The sequence below is a fragment of the Mytilus californianus genome, unplaced genomic scaffold, assembly GCF_021869535.1.
Source record: "Mytilus californianus isolate M0D057914Y unplaced genomic scaffold, xbMytCali1.0.p SCAF_9, whole genome shotgun sequence".
NCBI lineage: Eukaryota > Metazoa > Mollusca > Bivalvia > Mytilida > Mytilidae > Mytilus > Mytilus californianus.
The window spans coordinates 61,084,616-61,105,599 of record NW_026262745.1 but is presented as its reverse complement, the minus strand read 5'-3'; the positions used below and the strand labels follow the sequence as shown (position 1 = coordinate 61,105,599).

The 20,984-nt window shown below is 34.5% G+C and overlaps 1 protein-coding gene across 1 annotated transcript in view; it reads left to right on the top strand.

Moving 5' to 3' along the window:
• Nucleotides 1-166: 166 nt before the first annotated feature.
• The window catches only part of LOC127716177 (gem-associated protein 5-like), a 265,274-nt gene continuing 244,456 nt past the window's right edge, over nucleotides 167-20,984 (top strand). Inside the window, exons 1-8 of the mRNA XM_052222302.1 lie at nucleotides 167-556; nucleotides 2,123-2,304; nucleotides 2,951-3,120; nucleotides 6,480-6,717; nucleotides 7,832-7,991; nucleotides 8,461-8,557; nucleotides 10,092-10,207; nucleotides 10,743-10,828. Of these exons, the coding sequence (XP_052078262.1) occupies nucleotides 257-556; nucleotides 2,123-2,304; nucleotides 2,951-3,120; nucleotides 6,480-6,717; nucleotides 7,832-7,991; nucleotides 8,461-8,557; nucleotides 10,092-10,207; nucleotides 10,743-10,828 (1,349 nt within the window). The 5' untranslated portion in view covers nucleotides 167-256. The remainder of the gene's footprint in view (nucleotides 557-2,122; nucleotides 2,305-2,950; nucleotides 3,121-6,479; nucleotides 6,718-7,831; nucleotides 7,992-8,460; nucleotides 8,558-10,091; nucleotides 10,208-10,742; nucleotides 10,829-20,984) is intronic.

Sequence of the window (20,984 nt, the reverse complement as noted above, 5' to 3'; positions counted from 1 at the left end):
TTTATCTATAAAAATGTAAAATGTAATATAAAATAATTCTGTAACGTTTCATACACTCAGTTACCAAATGGGCGGATATTAAGCAAGTGTGATATCTAATAACAAGAGTTTGCAAAAAAGTTTTTGTCGCTATCGGCTGCGACCAATTTATGGCAGCTTGAGAAAATAATTCAACGTGCTTTTGACGATTTTGCGGGAAGTGTACTAAAATATAAGATTTTACTGAATGTTGATATCTTAACAAACTTATCATAGCATGGCATTATTGACTTTACCAGCGTCACCAAACTGGTACATAAGCCATACAGTGGGCTTCAATAAAAGTGGTCTGCTTGTTTTTGCTGCTAGACATGACGTTTTCATATACGACGCATCAACATTCCCAATAGCCCATAAAGGGGTTTATTGTGGACACAGAGAAAAAGTGACGTGCGTCACATTGCCATCTACAACGGTAGATCCAAACCAGATACTGTGTTGCAGTGGTTCAGAGGACGGTAAAGTGTTTATCTGGGATGTCAACTCATACGAGTTACTCTATGAAACTGAAGCACATGTGAGTTTTCTCAATAAAAGGAAATATTGTAATCCAGTGTCTTCCCTTGACCAAATCAAATAACAACAATATCTTGTCCCCTTCAAGCTGCATGCCCCTGCAGGGAATAAGCTTTAAAATTTCACTCCAGCAGAAGCCTTGGTTTCCTCCACCGAAACCTACACATCAGCTCTAAAAGCATCAAAGAGCAAGCATACAAAACTCTAGTAAGGCCCTAACTAGAATACGCCACAACAGTATGGGACCCATATCATCAAAAACATATTGACCAAAGTTCAAAGGAGGGCTGCGCGATACGTCACCAAGTGCCACAGAAACAGATCAAGTGTCACAGACATGATTAACGAATTTGGTTGCAAAAGCCTCCAAGAACGACGCAGAGAGGCCAGGCTCGCAATGATGTATAAGATCGTCAACGACAAATTAGCCATCAACAAAGACATGTACCTCCAAAAACCAACTAGAATATCCAGACACACACAACAGCATGGATACATGGTACAAACAGCAATCAAAGACTGCAGGAAATGGTCCTTTGTTGTGAACACCACCAAAGACTGGAACAAGCTTCACCCGGGGATTGCCACAGCACAGTCATTTGAGACATTCAAATCTCAAATGACCAACCTTACAAACTAAAGATGAACATTTGCTTTTATCCTGTTTTTAACCATGCGGAACCAAATTTGCCAGTATATTCAGAAAGTTGAATGTGGGCAGTATATGGAAGAAGAAGACTCCAGGGGCCCAACTGACAAAATGTGAAAATTTTGTATTACCATATGGGAATATTCTGTTAAAAAGTTAGGGCCCAGCCAAATTCCCAGTAGCATTGGCTACTGGGACCCTGTTAATCTTATTCCCTGCCCTGTTGTTAAACAGGTTTTGGGGGTGGAAGGAGGGGGTGGGGGGTAAATCCTAATGAATGGGCATTGACAATATTGTACCCATTTTTAATTGGGAAGTATACGGTAATACACCAAAATGGAGTGATAATTAATTGAACTTTTGATTTCTGGATTAAATTGTTGTCATGGCATAAACATTCATGACTTAAAAGTCATATTTTGCCCTAAGACACAGACTGAAATACATATATATATATATTATGTGGATGAAAGCTAATGGCCTTCAAAAAATCGAATTTTTGTTAGCTGATAACTTTATTTATTTTTCATTTTAACTATGGTCTCAAAAGGAAAAATGTTGCCATTTACATGAATTTATGCGCCATGACAGCACATGTCGTGAAATACTTTTTAATGATATCTAATGAATAACAAGATAAGTGGTTAAAAATCAGTGAGAATGCAACATTTAAACACAGAAGACAAAAAAACAAGAAGAAAGATGCATACAGAGCAACACACAATATACATGTACTTTGTGTAGTCTTAAATAAACAGACAAGTACATTGTGTATCTATACAATGTTGTGTAGAAATTTAAAAGACAATAATATCTGCCATTGACACCAAATTCCTTAAAGGAGAATAAAAAATACATTCAGATACATGTACAGTGTATAACCAAAGACACATATATATATTACAAACCTTTTTTCAGGGTAAGGTCACAGCACTAACATGGTCAGCTTTCAATCACATGCTAATTGTATTTGGAGATGACAAAGGGGAGGTAACTTGCTGGAACTTCTGTGACAACAGAATTGCAAGTTTCAAGGGAGAGAAGTCACCTGTGTTGACAACTGAATTTTCAAATTTAGAAGAATTTACATTAGCTGTTGGGTTTGTATCAAATTTATATTTTGTCACATGCCATGGTTTATGAAATTCCTATTTTAAGATTTCCTCTGTATTTTCAACAAAAATGAAATTAAAAAAAATAATGTGTTCAAATACAAAATATATAGTGTAGGACAGACAACCCAACAAAACAAATCAACCAAGGAAAAGACAATCTAGTGGTACATGTATTTTACATCACTGGATTGACATAAATCAACATACATATAATTCTTTTAGTGTGGTTTACCCATAGAAGATTATCAAAAGTGATTTTTAATTTTCAATTGAGTGTTTTGCAGGAAAAATGGATACCCTTATCTCAGATTTAAGCATTTAACATGGCTGCTGGAATCTGGAAGAAATTAACCTGTAAAGCAAAGATAGAACCAGACAGCATTTCTCAAAGCAGTCTATGATAAACAAGATTAACAACCAATTGCAATTTAACAAACTATGGTGTCTGGTTGTAAATCATATGACTTTACAATGTATTTATTAAACATGTAAAATGGGCTCACAAAGAGCATATTACAATAGTAGACATATATAGTACAAATGTATATGCAGATATTGTTTATAAAGAATTGCCTAATGTTTAAAAGAAATTATTGGTCATATTCTAGATAGGGTTGCCTTTCTTTTAAAGGTACAAGTCTGGTGTAGTGATCTTGTATGATATTAGAGATGGAAGTTTAATTCATCGTTTGAGAGGGCATGATGATGAGGTCCATTCTATTGCATGGTGTCCTATATCAGGGGAGAATTTTAAACCACAGAAAATATACAAAGACTTGGACAGACCTGAGGAGGAGAATGGTAATAATCGCATAAATGAAATATGGATTGACTTCTATTTTTTTGAAATGTTGTCCAAATATGATAAACGTGATAAACATAATAACCTTTATAAACATGATATACACAGTAGACATGATAACCATGATAAACATGATAAAAAATGTATATAGATACTTAGGGGGGAATAAACAAATCATAAGTCAAAGAAGGATAGATAACTCCATGCCTAAAAGCAAAAAATATAAGAAAAACTAAACACAGAACACGAAACAATTACAGAAATCTAAAGATTAACCCTTAATGTGCTGGAAATGAGTAAACTTGTTTTTCATCAATACTTTTCCGGTATAGGAAACAAGTTTTTTAATTTTTGTAACACCCTTCCTATGACAACTAACTACAGTACAAATTTCGCGAAAGGCTTCCCAAACTCCGAACACCAGGAAACTCCGACATCCCTCCCTAAATTCTCGGAGAAATTTGGGAGTATTCCCTCCGACTTCCGCGTAAATTCGCTACCTTTTGTTTATTGTATTAGCGACATCTCTCCCTGTCCGGTGTGACGCGGTGTCACACCAGGTAATTAATTGCCCTAATCCTTCTGATCTATACCGGCACGCGATAGTCAAGGTATGTGAGATTACTTATGTAATTAAACAATTGTATTTCCTGTCTATTGATAATCAGGTTATATTTCTGATTGCTTGAAACAAATAAAAGATTTAAAAGTAAAAAAGTTGTTGTTAATTCTTTCAATTACACTGTACATTTAAAAATAGTTTTATTAAAAAAAAAACTATATTTGATTTTTACCTCGTTTTTTTTCTGGTCAGTAAATTAATATTTAATTTACAAAAGAGATATACTTGTGTAAAAATAAACGGAGACTTAAGATGAATAAATGTGGGCAGTTTAAAGGAAAATTACATGTCTCAAAGTTTTGTATACAAGTAAAAAAGAAAAGATTATTCACTATTCGTTATGCTAATAAGTCCACGCCATTTTCATTTTACGATTACATAATTGCTTGAAACAAATTAAAGATTTAAAAGCAGAATGTTGTTGTTAATTCTTTCAATTGCATTAAAGTTTTATAACAAAAACTATACTTGATTTTGACCTTGTTTAAGTTCATCGGTAAATTATTTTATTTACGAAAAGAGACATACTTGCGTAAAAATAAACGGAAACTAACGCTGAATATAAAAGTGAGCAGTTTAAAGAAAATTACGTGTCTCAAAATTTGTATATGCAAGTAAAAAAGAAAATACTATTCACCATTCGTTATGCTTAATAAGTCTACGGCATTAATTTAGGATAAATAATTACATTTCGGCTACAACAGGAATACTTCTATAGCTGCATCAACTCGTCGTTGCATAATATTCATTTACGCACAATGAATGTAAACTTGTGTGTTGTATAAAGGACAGTGAATTTTAAATTTTTTAAAAGAAATTAATTGCCGTGGGAAGACGATACACATCTCAGTGATCAACAGTCCGTGCTTGAACTTTGAACTTGACTTCGCTCACAATATTGAATGCTAAAAATAGTGACATCAATTTTGTCCACGAGATTTTTATTTGGCGGGAAATATTATCACGTAACAGTAAACTCAGGTGACCTTTCTGGATGACCGTGGGAAAATTCATTCGGGGTTTAAATTTGCTTTGGAATGATTGACAATTGTATGCATTAAGATTGAGGCTCTAGAAGGTCCTTTTACAATTGATTAACCGGAATCTAAAATATAATCCTTTTCTGAATAAACGAACACCAGCCTTTTAATTTTACGTTTCTCAGTCAACACAGGACATAAACCTGGACATTATTTATTCGTCCATGGTCAACAATATACATAAATGGTAGATGAAAACAGGATGCATGTCGTTCAGTTCCTGTTGGGCGTTGGTAGAGATCCTCTGTGAAAATGTGTAGATCGTAAAAATCCGATCCACATTTTTTTCACATATTTCTTTCTTGAACAACACGATATAATTTCATTTAAATATTCTATAGTATTAATTGTTGAAATACTTCTTTTTTTTTATTTCGCTAAGGACTTTTAACGAGCAGTAAAATACGGATTGCGCCCATCCAATTTTATTTTAAATAATAAAGGATCAATAACAGATCATAACAGAGATAAACAACACATGATTTTTTTCTTCATATAATTAAATTAGGTTGTGATTATTGTGTTGTGTCTGGGCGGGGAATGTCTCTCAGTGTTGTGTTTTTATGAATATAGGGCACATTGCATACAAAACGTTTTCCCTTCGTTCAACAGAGTTGTCACTTTACAGTTTCTTTTCTGAGTTCAAATATTTCAAGTCGGTAATCTACCGAGGTAGTGAAACATAATATTTTACATTGCAAAATAAATTGAAAGTAAAAGAGTTCACTTGTTGATCGATAAATTAACTCTTGGGTTTAGTTAGATTGGACAAATTACTGTTAAAACATCATTTTGTTTTAAGCCAGTTGATATTTATATATTGAACAATTAATGAACCGGATATTGCTCACTGAGTAGGTCATAAAAGATTCTAATTGTAGTAAAATCGTCTTTGTTGAAAAAACAAAAATTATGACCTGACCGGACTATAATAGAAATACAAAATAAGTGTTTTATTCGTATTTTTATACGTTTGTACGTTTTATTTCAAATGACAATGACATGGGGCAAATACATACAAGAATAATTATCTTATTTTGAATGAAAATGTCACATTTTTATCTGTCAAAGAAAGGAAATTTTAATACCGTGTTTTAAAGCACACAGGTGCAATCAAGATCGATTAAATGTACAAAGGTAATAAATCTGGCTAATCCGATTATGTTGTCACGCGTCATTAATTTTCAGTACATCCTATGGGCAATAAACCAATTAACAACCACGCGGTGTTGGGAGAGAATCTTTGGAGGAAATTGGGAGTATAATCCGTGATTCGTGGTGTGACACTGCTACACTCCGAAATCCGTGATTAGAGTTCGCTATTACAAACTCTCTGTGCGTACTGTATAAACAATTAATATAAAAATAAGGAGATGTGGTATGATTGCCAATGAGACAACTGTCCACCAAAAATTAAATGAAGTTGATGTAAGCAATTATAGGCAAATGTACAACCTTTAGCAATGAGAAAAATTCATACTGTATAGTCGCCTATAAAAGCCCACACGTGAAAAATGTGAAACAAATCAGTTGAGAAAACTAGCGACTTAATTTTTAACAAAACAATTTTCTGAAAAAACAAATATGACAGACATGAACCAAAGACAACCACTGAAGTATAGGCTCCTGACTTCCCTTCGTAACCACCCCTACCTCATCTTAATGGAATAGCCTGTATGATATATTTTCTTTGTAGAAACCAATGTGAATGAAACAGAAATTAGCAAAGACTTTGGGGAAGAAGGACACCTGTTGGCCTCGGCAAGTAAAGACAGAACTATTCGAATATGGAGTACAGTAAAAGGGAGACAACTTGCTTCAATGAGGTTACCCAAAACTGGAGGCCCACCAGGTGATACAGGAAGAGGCAAACTTTGGGCGGCCATTGTTTGGTCATACTCTGATCCACATAATATTGTCTCTAGTTCCTTTGGGTAGGTTTGCCGTCTTATTTAAGAGATAAATGAAACCGTAGTCGATATTGAAGAGATATATATCAACAACACTACACAGATGACTAATTAACTTTAGCTTATAAGGAATATTAACACTAAAACTCAATGTTATGCAACATTGTTTGAAAGTTCATTTTGATTGGATAATGCAACAAATTTCAAGACATCAATTCAATGATTGATGCTCTGAAATTATGCGTGCAAGCATAGATTTCATGTATGAAAAATTATTATTTAAAAAATATGAATTACAGTTTTTAATTTCTGTTTTATTAGAATTGATTTAACATTATTGAATTTTCAGGCATCAATGTTTGATTTGATGTTAACAAATATCCTATTTCTTGCTGTGCAAATTGTTAATTGTAAACAGCAAAATATTCAAATGCAATACTGTTATCTCCTAGTATAAAAATATAGCTTAGATGTATCCCCGGCAGACAAAGTTAGGAACTTTGTAGGAAACGCTCAGTCCACCCTCCTGTCCATGAATCTGGTGCAACCCTCCTAAACTATAAGTCACTGGAAATACATGAACTATCAGATAAATGCACTCTACCATTCAAATACATGAATGAAGATTTGATTTTGATTTTTTATGTTTTAACGCCACTTTTAAGCACCGCTTTTGGGCTATTGCATGGCGGCCAGTTTTTATTGGTGGAGGAAGCCGGAGAAAACCACGACCTTCGATAGGAAAACTGACTATCCTAGTCAATTAAGATTGGAGTCGAGTGCACTCGCACGAGCGGGGTTCGAACTCACAACGTCAGCGTTGGCTGGCTAGTGATTACAGTAGTAACTACTTAGACCACTTGGCCACCGAGGCCCCCATGAATGAAGAAAATTAATTCCTGTGATTAATTGTCTAGATGTAAGAGAATTAAACCAACACACAAATTGAAGGTAAATTAGAAAGGAGGCACCTCAAACTTCGATGATTTTGATTGGATCTTACAATAACCATCTGTCAATCACCTTGAAACTTTTGAAGGAGAAAAAAATTACATATTTATGTCTGCTTTTTTTCTATATATAGCAAATAGTCTTTTTTTATTTAAACTGTAATATTGTGAGCCATTTGTCATTGTAGTGGTGACTTGTTGATATGGGATTTAGCAGCTACAGGACAACAGAAATGGCAGCCATTTTCTGCAACAGACAAACGGCAACAACATAACAGAATAATATTTAACTTGAGGTTAGGATTCACAGACAACAATTTTATGGCAACAACTTCTATGGACAGACAGGTAAATATTGGCCGTAACACTTTTGTTTTCAAATGAAAAAAAATTCTGGGTAATATTTTCAAGAAATTTGATTGGTTTTAGCATTTTAAACAAAAGATATCCTTATTGAGCTTATACTTTCATGGATTTTTTTTTCATATGCTAATTTTATTTTACAAAGTTCAAAGTATTGCCATAGAATTTAATAAACACTTTATGGAAAAAAAATTGTATCTCCAAAGTTAATAACTGGTTGCATATCATGAAAATATGTAACCCATAAATAATTGTATCATAAGAATTTTCTTTAATTTTTTATTTTTTAAAAATTGTGTAACTTTGCATTCATAGTTTTTCACAACCATCTGGATTTACAGATGGTTAAATAAGATTTATTACATTGCAATGAAATACTATGATAACTGTTTTTGTTGACATTGGGAATTACATACTTTGTGCTCATTATTCTTGCATTGTGTTATTTCCTAAGTTGATAATTTGGGATGTGAAAAAGCGCAGACCAGTTCACTGTCAGCCTACCCTAGGAGGATATGTTTATTGTGCCAGGACTTCTCCCATAGATCCAGGTAAGTGGATTAGTGTGAAATCTGTCTGAACCAAACAAATTTGGGATTGAAGATTTTGTAGAGATTACACAGGTGTTTGATATAGACCGATTATAATACATAAAAGAATTTAATGTGAAAGCAGTTATAACAGGAACACTTGAAGGATTTCTGTAGTAAATTAATGAGATCGACACGTTTCAGTGCCTAGTGCACTGTCATCAGGATCAAAACAATACAGAAAATCGTGCTGAAGTACAAAATTGGGAAGGTATAAATTACGTCACAATGTCACCGTTCTGAGTATGAAAAGAAAAAAAGTAAAATAACAAAAACACTGAAGTCCAAGGAAAATTCAAATCGGAAAGTCCCTTATCAAATGGCAAAATCAAAAGCTCAAACACATCAAACGAATGGAAAACAATTGTAATATTCCTGACTTGGTACAGGCATTTCCTTATGTAGAAAATTGTATGACAGTCGCTTAAAATTCCATTATATTGATAACAATGTGTGAACAAAACAAACAGACATAATAGGTAAAAATGTCAAAAATAGGGGTACAGCAGTCAACATTGTGACATAAATAGAAAGTGAATGTATACATGTATGGACATAAATTTGAAAACAAGAATGTTTTGTTGAATAGAATGTGAGTGTCATTGAATTTAAAATGTTTGTTGATATTGTTCTGCCAAAGTCTGTTACTTGCTAATAAAAAAGAATGAATATGTGTTTGTCATCTTGCACAAGGGAAACATGTCGATCTCATTAAATAACTACAGCAATCATTCAAGTGTTGTTGTTATAACTGCTTTCACATTTTGTATTTTTTATCGTAACAACCTTGCATTCCCGAGGTATCCACTTTAGGGATTCTATCGTATTGAAGATTTACCATGTGTTGGTTCAACATACTGTGGATTCATTTATTTTCGTGGGTATCAATTTTCGTGGATTGAGGAAAACTTGCATTTTCATGGATATTTGATTTTGTGGTTTTGCCAAAGTCTGCATACATTCATACAGAAAATTTGTGGTTCCCCTGTACCCATGAAATAAACGAAAATTGGTACCCAACTAATAATAATGAATCCACAGTAGTTTGTAATAAAAGTATTTAGTTGAAGAGGTGCAACCGTCAATTGGGAATTTGATGGTTGCAAGTGAAGTTTTGATGGCCTTGCGGAGCAAAGTGGTGAGAACATATATTGGACAGCAGTTTCTATTTAAACAAAACACTGCTATTCTGATTCTAATGCAATAGGAGTTAAAAGTTCAAATAAATGACTTTGATGATTTTCTAGAAATATGGATTACCATTGTTGCCAATAACTTTAAACCATCAGCCTCAAAATTGACAGCAGACTTTCCAATCAAAAATTGCCTGATAGGATTATATTGCATTATGATAAAGAAAAATACATTTTTCTTAATAAATCACAAATTTTGAGAAACATCTTTTTACTGACCCACTTTATTATAAACCCTCTCTAAAAGTGGGTGCTATATTGAATTTACCTTGTCCATATATCTAGCCTCTTTTATTTTGCAGGAAGAATAGCTTTAGGAGTTGGGGACAATATGATTAGAGTATGGAACCTTAACAACAGTAATAATCCTTTTGATGTTGTCACGTTGTGGCAGGGGATTAGGTCAAAGGTCACAGCAGTAAGTTTAGTGATTACGATATGATGGCCTTATTCTATCAATATCTGTTATGTATAACCTAGATAGAAACTATCAAGTCAAACAAAGTCATTTGTGATTAATGATGAGCTGCTTGATGTCCACCAGTAAATATTCGACAAATAATTCTTTACGCAAAGGGTCATATGGCAATTTATATTTTGAGGTGAATGAAACTTTCCTGACCACTGCCTCATTGTTTATTATTTGCTTAATGTCTCTGTTTCATTTGTTCTCGGTTCTTGTTTTGCGAAAATTGAATTATTAAGTCATTGGCCTTATTGATATCTGCAGCTATCAATTTTTTGGATAGCATTATAAAGATAAAGTTAAATTGGATCAGTTTGAAGAAAATGTACAAGATGATGGAGTGTTTCCGCTGTTAAGATTCAAATCTTTGTCAGAACCTCCTTAAGCTCCTGAATATGCATGAAATATTTGCCAAACAACAATCAATCAATCAATCCTTGTCAGAAAAATTTAAATCAATACGATACCGTCTGCTTTTTAATTTTAGCTATGTTGGCATCCCAAGAAAGAGGGACTGTTAGCCTATGGAACAGATGATGGAAGAGTGGGAATATATGATACTTTGGCAAATAAGTAAGTTTGGGAAGACTTATTGTTTTTGCTCAGTTCTTATTATTAAGTCTCCCAAACGAAGTTTGGGAAGACTTATTGTTTTTGCTCAGTTCTTATTATTATTATTATTCTTCTTCCTCTTCCTCTTCCTCTTCCGCCGCTTTTAAATTTGAACTTGTCCGCTCCCGTTCTCCAAAACCGCTTGTCAGATTAACTTAGGGTTTCACCATATGTTAGACTAACATGTCTAGTGGTGCAATCAGGGTTTAGTTTGTGCAATGGGGTTTATAAAGGGATACTTTGAGGGGCAAAAAGAAAAGAGGGTTTTACTATAGAACCCTATGGGATTTTATTTTTTTAAATTTTCAAATGATTATAAATTGAAAACCGTTTGTGATAGACACAATCTTTTTAATTGAAAATGTTCTAAATGATAAAACCCATTAAATAAAATACAGGGTTAGTCCCCAGGGGTCACCCCCACCCCCATTTAAGAAAGTTCTAATACTTTGTAAGTGGTCAAGATCCCCACCCCTAAACCATATATATTCTGGTTTGTCATGCTAAGATGGTTTGAATGATATACAGGGTTAGTCCCCAGGGGTCACCCCCACCCCCTGCCATTTAAGAAAGTTCTAATACCTTGTAAGTGGTCAAGATCCCCACCCCTAAACCATATATATTCAGGTTTGACTTGCTAAGATGGTTTGAATGATATTCAGGGTTAGTCCCCAGGGGTCATCCCGACCCCCTGCCATTTGAGAAAGTTCTAATATCTTGTAAATGGTCGAGATCCCCACCCCTAAACCATATATATTCTGGTTTGTCATGATAAAGCACATCAAATGAAATACAGGGTTAGTCCCCAGGGGTCACCCCCACCCCCTGCCATTTAAGAAAGTTCTAATATCTTGTAAGTGGTCAAGATCCCCACCCCTAAACCATATATATTCTGGTTTGTCATGCTAAGATGGTTTGAATGATATACAGGGTTAGTCCCCAGGGGTCATCCCGACCCCCTGCCATTTGAGAAAGTTCTAATATCTTGTAAATGGTCGAGATCCCCACCCCTAAACCATATATATTCTGGTTTGTCATGATAAAGCACATCAAATGAAATACAGGGTTAGTCCCCAGGGGTCATCCCGACCCCCTGCCATTTGAGAAAGTTCTAATATCTTGTAAATGGTCGAGATCCCAACCCCTAAACCATATATATTCCTATTTGTCATATCCCGAACATTTGAATGACGTATACAGTCAGTCCCCAGGTGTTCCCCCCACCCCCAATGTTCTTATATCTTGTAAATAGTTGAGATCCCCACCCCTAAACCATATATATTCTGGTTTGTTATGTAACGAACATTTGAATGACGTATAGGGTCAGTCCCCAGGGGTTCCCCCCACCCCCAATGTTCTAGTATCTTGTAAATGGTCGAGATCCCCACCCCTAAACCATATATATTCTGGTTTGTCATGCCAAGATGATTTGAATGATATACAAGGTTAGTCCCCAGGCATCACTAATGCATATAACTTTACTGGACCAAACCAATTTTCACTGGACTTTGCCCAATGTCAGGAGACCCTGGGAATTACGAATTATGGGAGCTTCGTTTGGGAGACTTCGTAACAGCATCCTGTTACAATCATTTCTTGTTATTATTATTCTTCTTCCTCTTCCTCTTCCTCTTCCTCTTCCGCCGCTTTTAAATTTGAACTTGTCCGCACCCGTTCTCCAAAACCGCTTGTCAGATTAACTTAGGATTTCACAATATGTTAGACTAACATGTCTAGTGGTGCAATCAGGGTTTTGTTTGTGCAATGGGGTTTATAAAGGGATACTTTGAGGGGCAAAAAGAAAAGAGGGTTTTACTATAGAACCCTATGGGATTTTATTTTTTAAAATTTTCAAATGATTATAAATTGAAAACCGTTTGTGATAGACACAATCTTTTTAATTGAAAATGTTCTAAATGACAAAACCCATTAAATGAAATACAGGGTTAGTCCCCAGGGGTCATCCCCACCCCCTGCCATTTAAGAAAGTTCTAATACCTTGTACGAGGTCAAGATCCCCACCCCTAAACCATATATATTATGGTTTGTCATGCTAAGATGGTTTGAATGATATACAGGGTTAGTTCCCAGGGGTCATCCTGACCCCCTGCCATTTGAGAAAGTTCTAATATCTTGTAAATGGTCGAGATCCCCACCCCTAAACCATATATATTCTGGTTTGTCATGCTAAGATGGTTTGAATGATATACAGAGTTTGACCCCAGGGGGTCAACCCAACCCCCTGTCGTTTGAGAAAGTTCTAATATCTTGTAAATGGTTGAGATCCCCACCCCTAAACCATATATATTATGGTTTGTCATGATAAAGCACATGAAATGAAATACAGGGTTAGTCCCCAGGGATCACCCCCACCCCATGCCATTTAAGAAAGTTCTAATATCTTGTAAGTGGTCAAGATCCCCACCCCTAAACCATATATATTCTTGTTTGTCATGCTAAGATGGTTTGAATGATATACAGGGTTAGTCCCCAGGGGTCATCCCGACCCCTGCCATTTGAGAAAGTTCTAATATCTTGTAAATGGTCGAGATCCCCACCCCTAAACCATATATATTCTGGTTTGTCATGATAAAGCACATGAAATGAAATACAGGGTTAGTCCCCAGGGGTCACCCCACCCCATGCCATTAAAGAAAGTTCTAATATCTTGTAAGTGGTCAAGATCCCCACCCCTAAACCATATATATTCTGGTTTGTCATGCTAAGATGGTTTGAATGATATACAGGGTTAGTCCCCAGGGGTCATCCCGACCCCCTGCCATTTGAGAAATTTCTAATATCTTGTAAATGGTCGAGATCCCCACCCCTAAACCATACATATTCTGGTTTGTCATGCCAAGATGATATGAATGATATACAGGGTTAGTCCTTAGGCATCACTTATGCATATAACTTTACTGGACCAAACCAGTTTTCACTGGACTTTGCCCAATGTCAGGCGACCCTGGGAATTACGAATTATGGGAGCTTCGTTTGGGAGATCTGTAACAGCATCCTGTTACAATCATTTCTTGTTTTACTATGGATACCAATTTTCGTGGATATTTGACTTCATGGTTTTACAAAAGTTTGCTTAAAAGCTATAGAAATATATACTTCGTTAAAAATTAAAGGAGAAGGTCGGTAAGGGCTAATTTCGGCCTAAATTTCAAAGTACATCTGATGAAAGATTTTTGACTTTTTTTATACACTTAAGTGTCTACTTCAGACGATACAATTAGTTTATGTGAAGGGTTGTAACTAATTTGGTCATTAAAGATGCTCAAATCCAAGCTTAGATATGAAAATCTATCAAATATGCCATAAAACTTCACTTTTCAGATGGTTTTTGTCTAAAATAAAAGTGGCCGCATTCGTGTTCAGTCTCAACATTTATATATGTGATGTTTTATCAATAAATACAACATATATTTAAATATCAAGACTGAATCCACTTCCAGTTTAGACAAAAAACGTCTTAAATTTAGCACAAATGCTAAAATTGTGAAGATTTCAGTATTTTTCCATGACATGATGATGCTAGTACCTGAATTATATCCATTTTATTGTCGAGCCTTTGACTTTTGTCGAAAAAGCGAGACATAGCGATCCTACATTCCCTCGGCGTCGTCGTCGTCGGCGGCGTCCACAAATATTCACTCTGTGGTTAAAGTTTTTATACGACCGCAAAAATTAAAAATTTTTTGGTCGTATATTGGTATGACGTTGGCGTCGTTGTCGTCGTCGTCGTCGTCGTCCAGCGTCGTCCGAAGACACATTGGTTTTCGCACTCTAACTTTAGTTTAAGTGAATGGATCTCCATGAAATTTCACCATAAGGTTCAATACCACGAAAGGAAGGTTGGGATTGATTTTGGGGGTTATGGTACCAACAGTTAAGGAATTAGGGGCCAAAAAGGGGCCAAAAATAAGCATTTTTGTAACTTCCAGACAATAACTTGTGTGTAAGTGTATGGATCTCTCTGACATTGTACCACAAGGTTCCATATCACAAAGGGAAGGCTGTAATTGATTTTGGGGGTAATTGCCTCAAAATTTTAGGAATTAGGGGCCAAAAAAGGGGCAAAAAACAAGCATTTTTCTAGTTTCATGACAATAACTTGTGTGTAAGTGTTTGGATATTTCTGAAATTGTACTACAAGGTTCCATATCACAAAGGGAAAGCTGGAATTGAGTTTGGGGGTAATTGCCGAAACGTTTAGGAATTGGGGGCCAAAAAGGGGCCAAAAATAAGCATTTTTCTAGTTTCCAGACAATAACTTGTGTTCAAGTGTATGGATCTCTCTGAAATTGTACTGCAAGGTACCATACCACAAAGGGAAGGCTGGGATTGATGATGGGGGTAATTGCCTCAATATTTTAGGAATTAGGGGCCAAAAAGGGGCAAAAAACAAGCATTTTTCTAGGTACCATACCACAATGGGAAGGCTGGGATTGAGTTTGGGGGTGATGAATCATAAGGGGGTTCAAAAAATTTGGGGGGGGGATTTTTTTTTTTCTTTTTTTTTCTTTTTTTCCTTTTTTTTTCTTTTTTTCCTTTTTTTTTCTTTTAAAATTTTCCATTTTAAGTTGGTTATTTCTGATTTATATTTAAAAGCAAATAATAATGATATGGTAAGAGATACACGCTAAACAGGATGTGTAAATTATTAAATAATAAGTATTGTGCAATAGCAAGAAATTTTCAATTGCACAGTATTGCACAATAACAATAAATCTTCAATTGCACAGTATTGCGCAATAGCAAGAAATCTTCAATTGCACAGTATTGCGCAATAGCAAGAAATATCCAATAGCACAATATTGGGCAATAGCAAGAAATTGTCAATTGTACAGTATTGCGCAATAGCAAGAAATATTCAATTGCACAGTATTGTGCAAAAGAAGATACTTCGTATAAATTGCTTATTTCTTGATCAATTTCAATGGGGTTTTATTCTTGAATTCTTGGGGTTCTTTAATATGCTGAATCTAACCGTGTATTCAGTTTTTGGATTTTGGGCCCCGTTTTTAAATTGGTCCACATTGAGGTCCAAAGGGTCCAAAATTTAACTTTGTTTGATTTCATCAAAAATTGAATTATTGGGGTTCTTTGATATGCCGAATCTAACCGTGTAATAAGATTCTTAATTTTTGGTTCTGTTTTCAAATTGGTCTACATTAAGGTCCAAAGGGTCCAAAATTAAACTTAGTTTGATTTTAACAAAAATTGAATTTTTAGGGTTCTTTGATATGCTGAATCTAAACATGTACTTAGATTTTTGATTATGGGCCCAGTTTTCAAGTTGGTCCAAATCGGGGTCCAAAATATAACTTTGTTTGATTTCAACAAAAATTGAATATATGGGGTTCTTTGATATGCTGAATCTAACCATGTATTTAGATTTTGGATATTGGACCATAATAGGTGAATGTCCAATTTAAAATTTTTAAGTTCTTAGACCACATTCATTCTGTGTCAGAAACCTATGCTAAGTCAAATATTTAATCACAATCCAAATTCAGAGCTGTATCAAGCTTGAATGTTGTGTCCATACTTGCCCCAACTGTTCAGGGTTAGACCTCTGCGGTCGTATCAAGCTGCGCCCTGCGGAGCATTTTATTGAAATTTTAATAACTTTCTTAAACTATCCTGGATTTCTACCAAACTTGGACAGAAGCTTGTTTATGATCATAAGATAGTATCCAGAAGTAAATTTTGCAAAAAAAAAATTCCATTTTTTCCGTATTTTACTTATAAATGGACTTAGTTTTTCTGCCAGGAAACATTACATTCACTCTGTGGTTAAAGTTTTTGAAATTTTAATAACTTTCTTAAACTATCCTGGATTTCTACCAAACTTGGAAAGAAGCTTGTTTATGATTATAAGATAGTATCCAGAAGTAAATTTTGCAAAAAAAAATTCCATTTTTTCGTATTTTACTTATAAATGGACTTAGTTTTTCTGCCAGGAAACATTACATTCACTCTGTGGTTAAAGTTTTTGAAATTTTAACAACTTTCTTAAACTATCCTGGATTTGTACCAAACATGGACAGAAGCTTGTTTATGATCAAGAAGGAAATTTTGTTAAAATTTAATTCCATTTTTTCTGTATTTTACTTATAAATGGACTTAGTTTTTCTTCCAGTTAACATTACATACAGTCTGCAGTTTAAATTTTTTAAACATTTATTAGATTCATATACTATCCTGAATTTTTACCAAAATTGGACAGAAGCTACTTACAATCAAAAGATAGTATAGAGAGGAATATTTTTATTAATTTTTTTCCTCATTTTTGTTGAGTCTGCGATTAACAGCAAAAGTAGGCGAGACACTGGGTTCCGTGGAACCCTTACGAATTTTTGTTAAAAACAGCACATATTTAAGTAACAAAAGTATTCTACTTTCTAATTTATAGCTAAAAGTTTACATTTTAACAACTTTGTAAAAACGCTATATTTTGGGGCCAAAAAGGGGTCTTACCGGGCCTATTTCTTAGTAGTTTACCTTTACCCAAGAACATTGGTATCCCATGAATAAAAATGAATGCACAGTGCCTCAGAAAAAAAAAGAGATGTACATGCAATGTTTTCCCTTGTCAGGTGCTTTTAAAAAATGCTACTGATGAAGGTTAAAGGTGAAGGTCGCAAATATGACATTGTGGTAGAAATAAGATAAATGTATGTTAGTTGTACCAAGTAAATGTATGTTATTCAAACAGTAAAAAGAATGAGGGCTATTGCAGAAAAACATATATTGGACAAGTGAAAGGCATTTTATTTCAAGGCCCAAAACAAATACAGGTTTTAAGGAGAAATCAGCAATTTAATGGGAAGGTTTCTCCGTATCCCTCGACCCCAAATTATTATGAAGTGACTTTCAGCCCTCCCTTAATTATTAGGCAGTTAAGCTGCCTTATGCGAGCACCCTAGATTTGTGTTCTACCCAATAAATGCTGAAATACGTGCCATTGTTATTATCTAGCTGGATATAATGTTATTTATAACTAATTGAATAGTTTTTTCATACTTTTAATTCTGGATTACAAAAATATGACCAGAAAAAACCTTAAATGATCGTCGAACCACCCAAAAGTTTTGAAGTTGCACATAGGAAGTAGAGCACATTAGGAATCCTTATGTAGTTTATTATCCCCTGTGCTTTTGGCTAAGATGTCAAAGAACAATTGTATGAAATATTTAATCGCCGAAAATCTTTAAGGACAAGTAGTTTAGATTTCCCAAATGGCAAAAGTCGTAGGAATATTGTTTGTCGTCAATACGTGGTACAACTACGTCAGTAGTCTATTAATAAGTTCAACTGTTCATGCTGTTGGCGGCAATTTCAAATTAGAAGACGAAATTTTCGTATCTTTTCAATTTGGAGGCAGGGGTTCAAATTAGCGGTGGTCCGAGGTCCGCGACCTTCCACTTTTGTAATCGGACTCTCGACTTGGTTACTAGCTACGCCCGACGGACCTTTCACTTGAAAGAAATTAAAAATAACTTTGCAAACCTTTTTACCAAAGTCTCTAAATAAACGATCTCAAAACGTATTTTCATCTTTATTATTCATGACAGCGATGTTCATTTTGTTCAACCGCTAGCTTTATACAGATAATCGCCGACAAGTAATGTGTAAATTCGAGTAAAATCGTATCTGACTGACAAAAACAACATTGAAAAACTATGGATGCCGTGTAGACAATTACAATATCGGGTCCGATTCCGGAAGCGGATAAGGGTAATTCCGGGTTTGGAGATCAACTACAAAAAAAAAATTTCAGGCAGGTGACAAAATACATCTATGCATGGTAAATAAATATAAACACTAGAAATGGAAACCAAAAGATATATGTAAAAGAAAGAAAAAGCAAAAAATATTTGATACAGAAACTCAAAATTACTTTCTGACAAATTTTAATGTCAAAATCCAATACAATGTGACAGCTGGGAACAGTATATCTAACAATATATATGTTCTCCTGGTGACAGTATAAATCTTCTTTATCAGTGATAAATGTTGATAATGCATGTAAGATGCTTTTAAAGTGTAAACATATTACTGCAATTTTTTTCTCAATTTTGAAGGGTCAGTTAAAATAGCTGGAAGTTTCTTACTTTGTTTTCACAAATAGTGCAACTAGATTATATGATACCTGAATGTAAGCAAATCATATGATATATAGGTGGAATCCTTTGGGTCACTCTACCCCCTCCTGTTTGATAACTTTGAAACGGATGAGATCCCCACCCCTAAACCATATATATTCATGTATGGGACTATATAACTAATCAAATGAAATATAGGGGGAAGTCCCTAGGGTTACCCCACCCCTCCTGTTTGAGAACTTGGAAACAGTCGAGATCCCCACCCCTAAACCATATATATTCATGTATGGGACAATATAACTAATCAAATGAAATACAGGGGAGTCCCTGGGGTCACCCCAACCCTCCTGTTTGGGAACTTTGAAATGGTCGAGATCCCCACCCCTAAACCAAATATATTCATGTATGGGACAATATAATAAATCAAATGAAATATAGAGGGAGTCCCTGCGGTCACCCCACCCCTCCTGTTTGAGAATTTGGAAACGGTCAAGATCCCAAGACAAGACAAGACAATTTATTTAAACTTAAGCACACGTATGGTGCTACAAGAGGATAACAATTATACATTAACAATTACATATATACTTTTACATTTACAAGCAAGACACACAATAAATAAATAAGTGATATCATAAAATTTTATTGATGCAAAAAATGAGTAGGTTTAAAGAATTTACCTTAATTATATTTTGAATAATTTCTGGTTCTATAAAAAATTTCATTTTAATATGGCTCATTTTAAAGAAAACATATCTTTCAAGCCCAAGAATGTTTGACCAACTTTATTATAATCACTTGTCATTTTATTCCAAACTTAGACATCATGGACTTGGGGTGAAGGCGGGGGTTATTTACATTTACTATGGGCAGGTCAGTCAGACCTCACCTTTGATCCCCGTAGTAGTAAACATTTGTCTGATTTGTGTCTCATACGTTTTGCACTGTAGAACACAAACTCAGTTTTCTTTCCAGGGAAGCAAGTCCATGCATACTATTACAAGCTCCTACTAAGTCAACTTGAACTACTAACAGTCAACTAATACCAACGTTAACTATCAACTAGAACAACTGCAATCATTTCGAACTTGTACCACTGCAGACACATGACCATTAAAAATATACTTGATATATGCGTTGCTTTGGAAAACCTTGATAAAATATGAATTATTTGCCTTAATAATTAATTCATTAAATGAACATAAATGCACAATATATGAATGTTTAATGTTTGTTCTTTTAAATCTTAAAAAAAATGAAGCAACATAGCCACAGTTTTCATAATTATGTTTGCCTTGGTTTTTGGTTAACTGCCTACAGCGCTTACAGTGCTTTGATTTTTTTTCTGGAATAGCCATGAATTTAAATGTGAGCAAAACAACAATGATAACATTTATCAATTACAATTAATGGGATATAGTCATAAATTTTGAAAGTTAATAATTTCAGAGTTATCTCCCATATATCATGATATTTCTAATCTGTAATGACAATTTTGGAAGGAGAAATCTCCTGTAGATGTCTTTTGGCCATTTTATTGTTGTGATACTGTTTGATTGACATATATCCCATATCTTCTTTTATTTACATCAACCAATAAATATCTGTAAATTTAGAAAATAAAAATACTGATAGTACTTGAGTAGGGAGAGACAAATTGTTTTCAGAAATTGTAGCTTTTTAGGGCTATTCCATTAAAATGTATGTGGGAGGGTAGGAAAGGAAGTTTAATTATTGAATGTGGGTCATGGGTCTTTTTTTCAGTATGCGTCTATTACCATTATGCAAAATTATCTAAAAACTGGTTCTTGGTTGAAGGGATATTTTGAAAGTCCCTTCCTACCCTCCCACATATATTTTAATGGAATAGCCCTTACTCTGGCAGCAATATGTAAAAGAGGCTTATTTTCTCTAGCTCTGTCCCCAATGCATAAATACACTAATTTTTGTATTATGTTGATAATTGAAAACATATATGATTATTAACATCATAGAGCCAT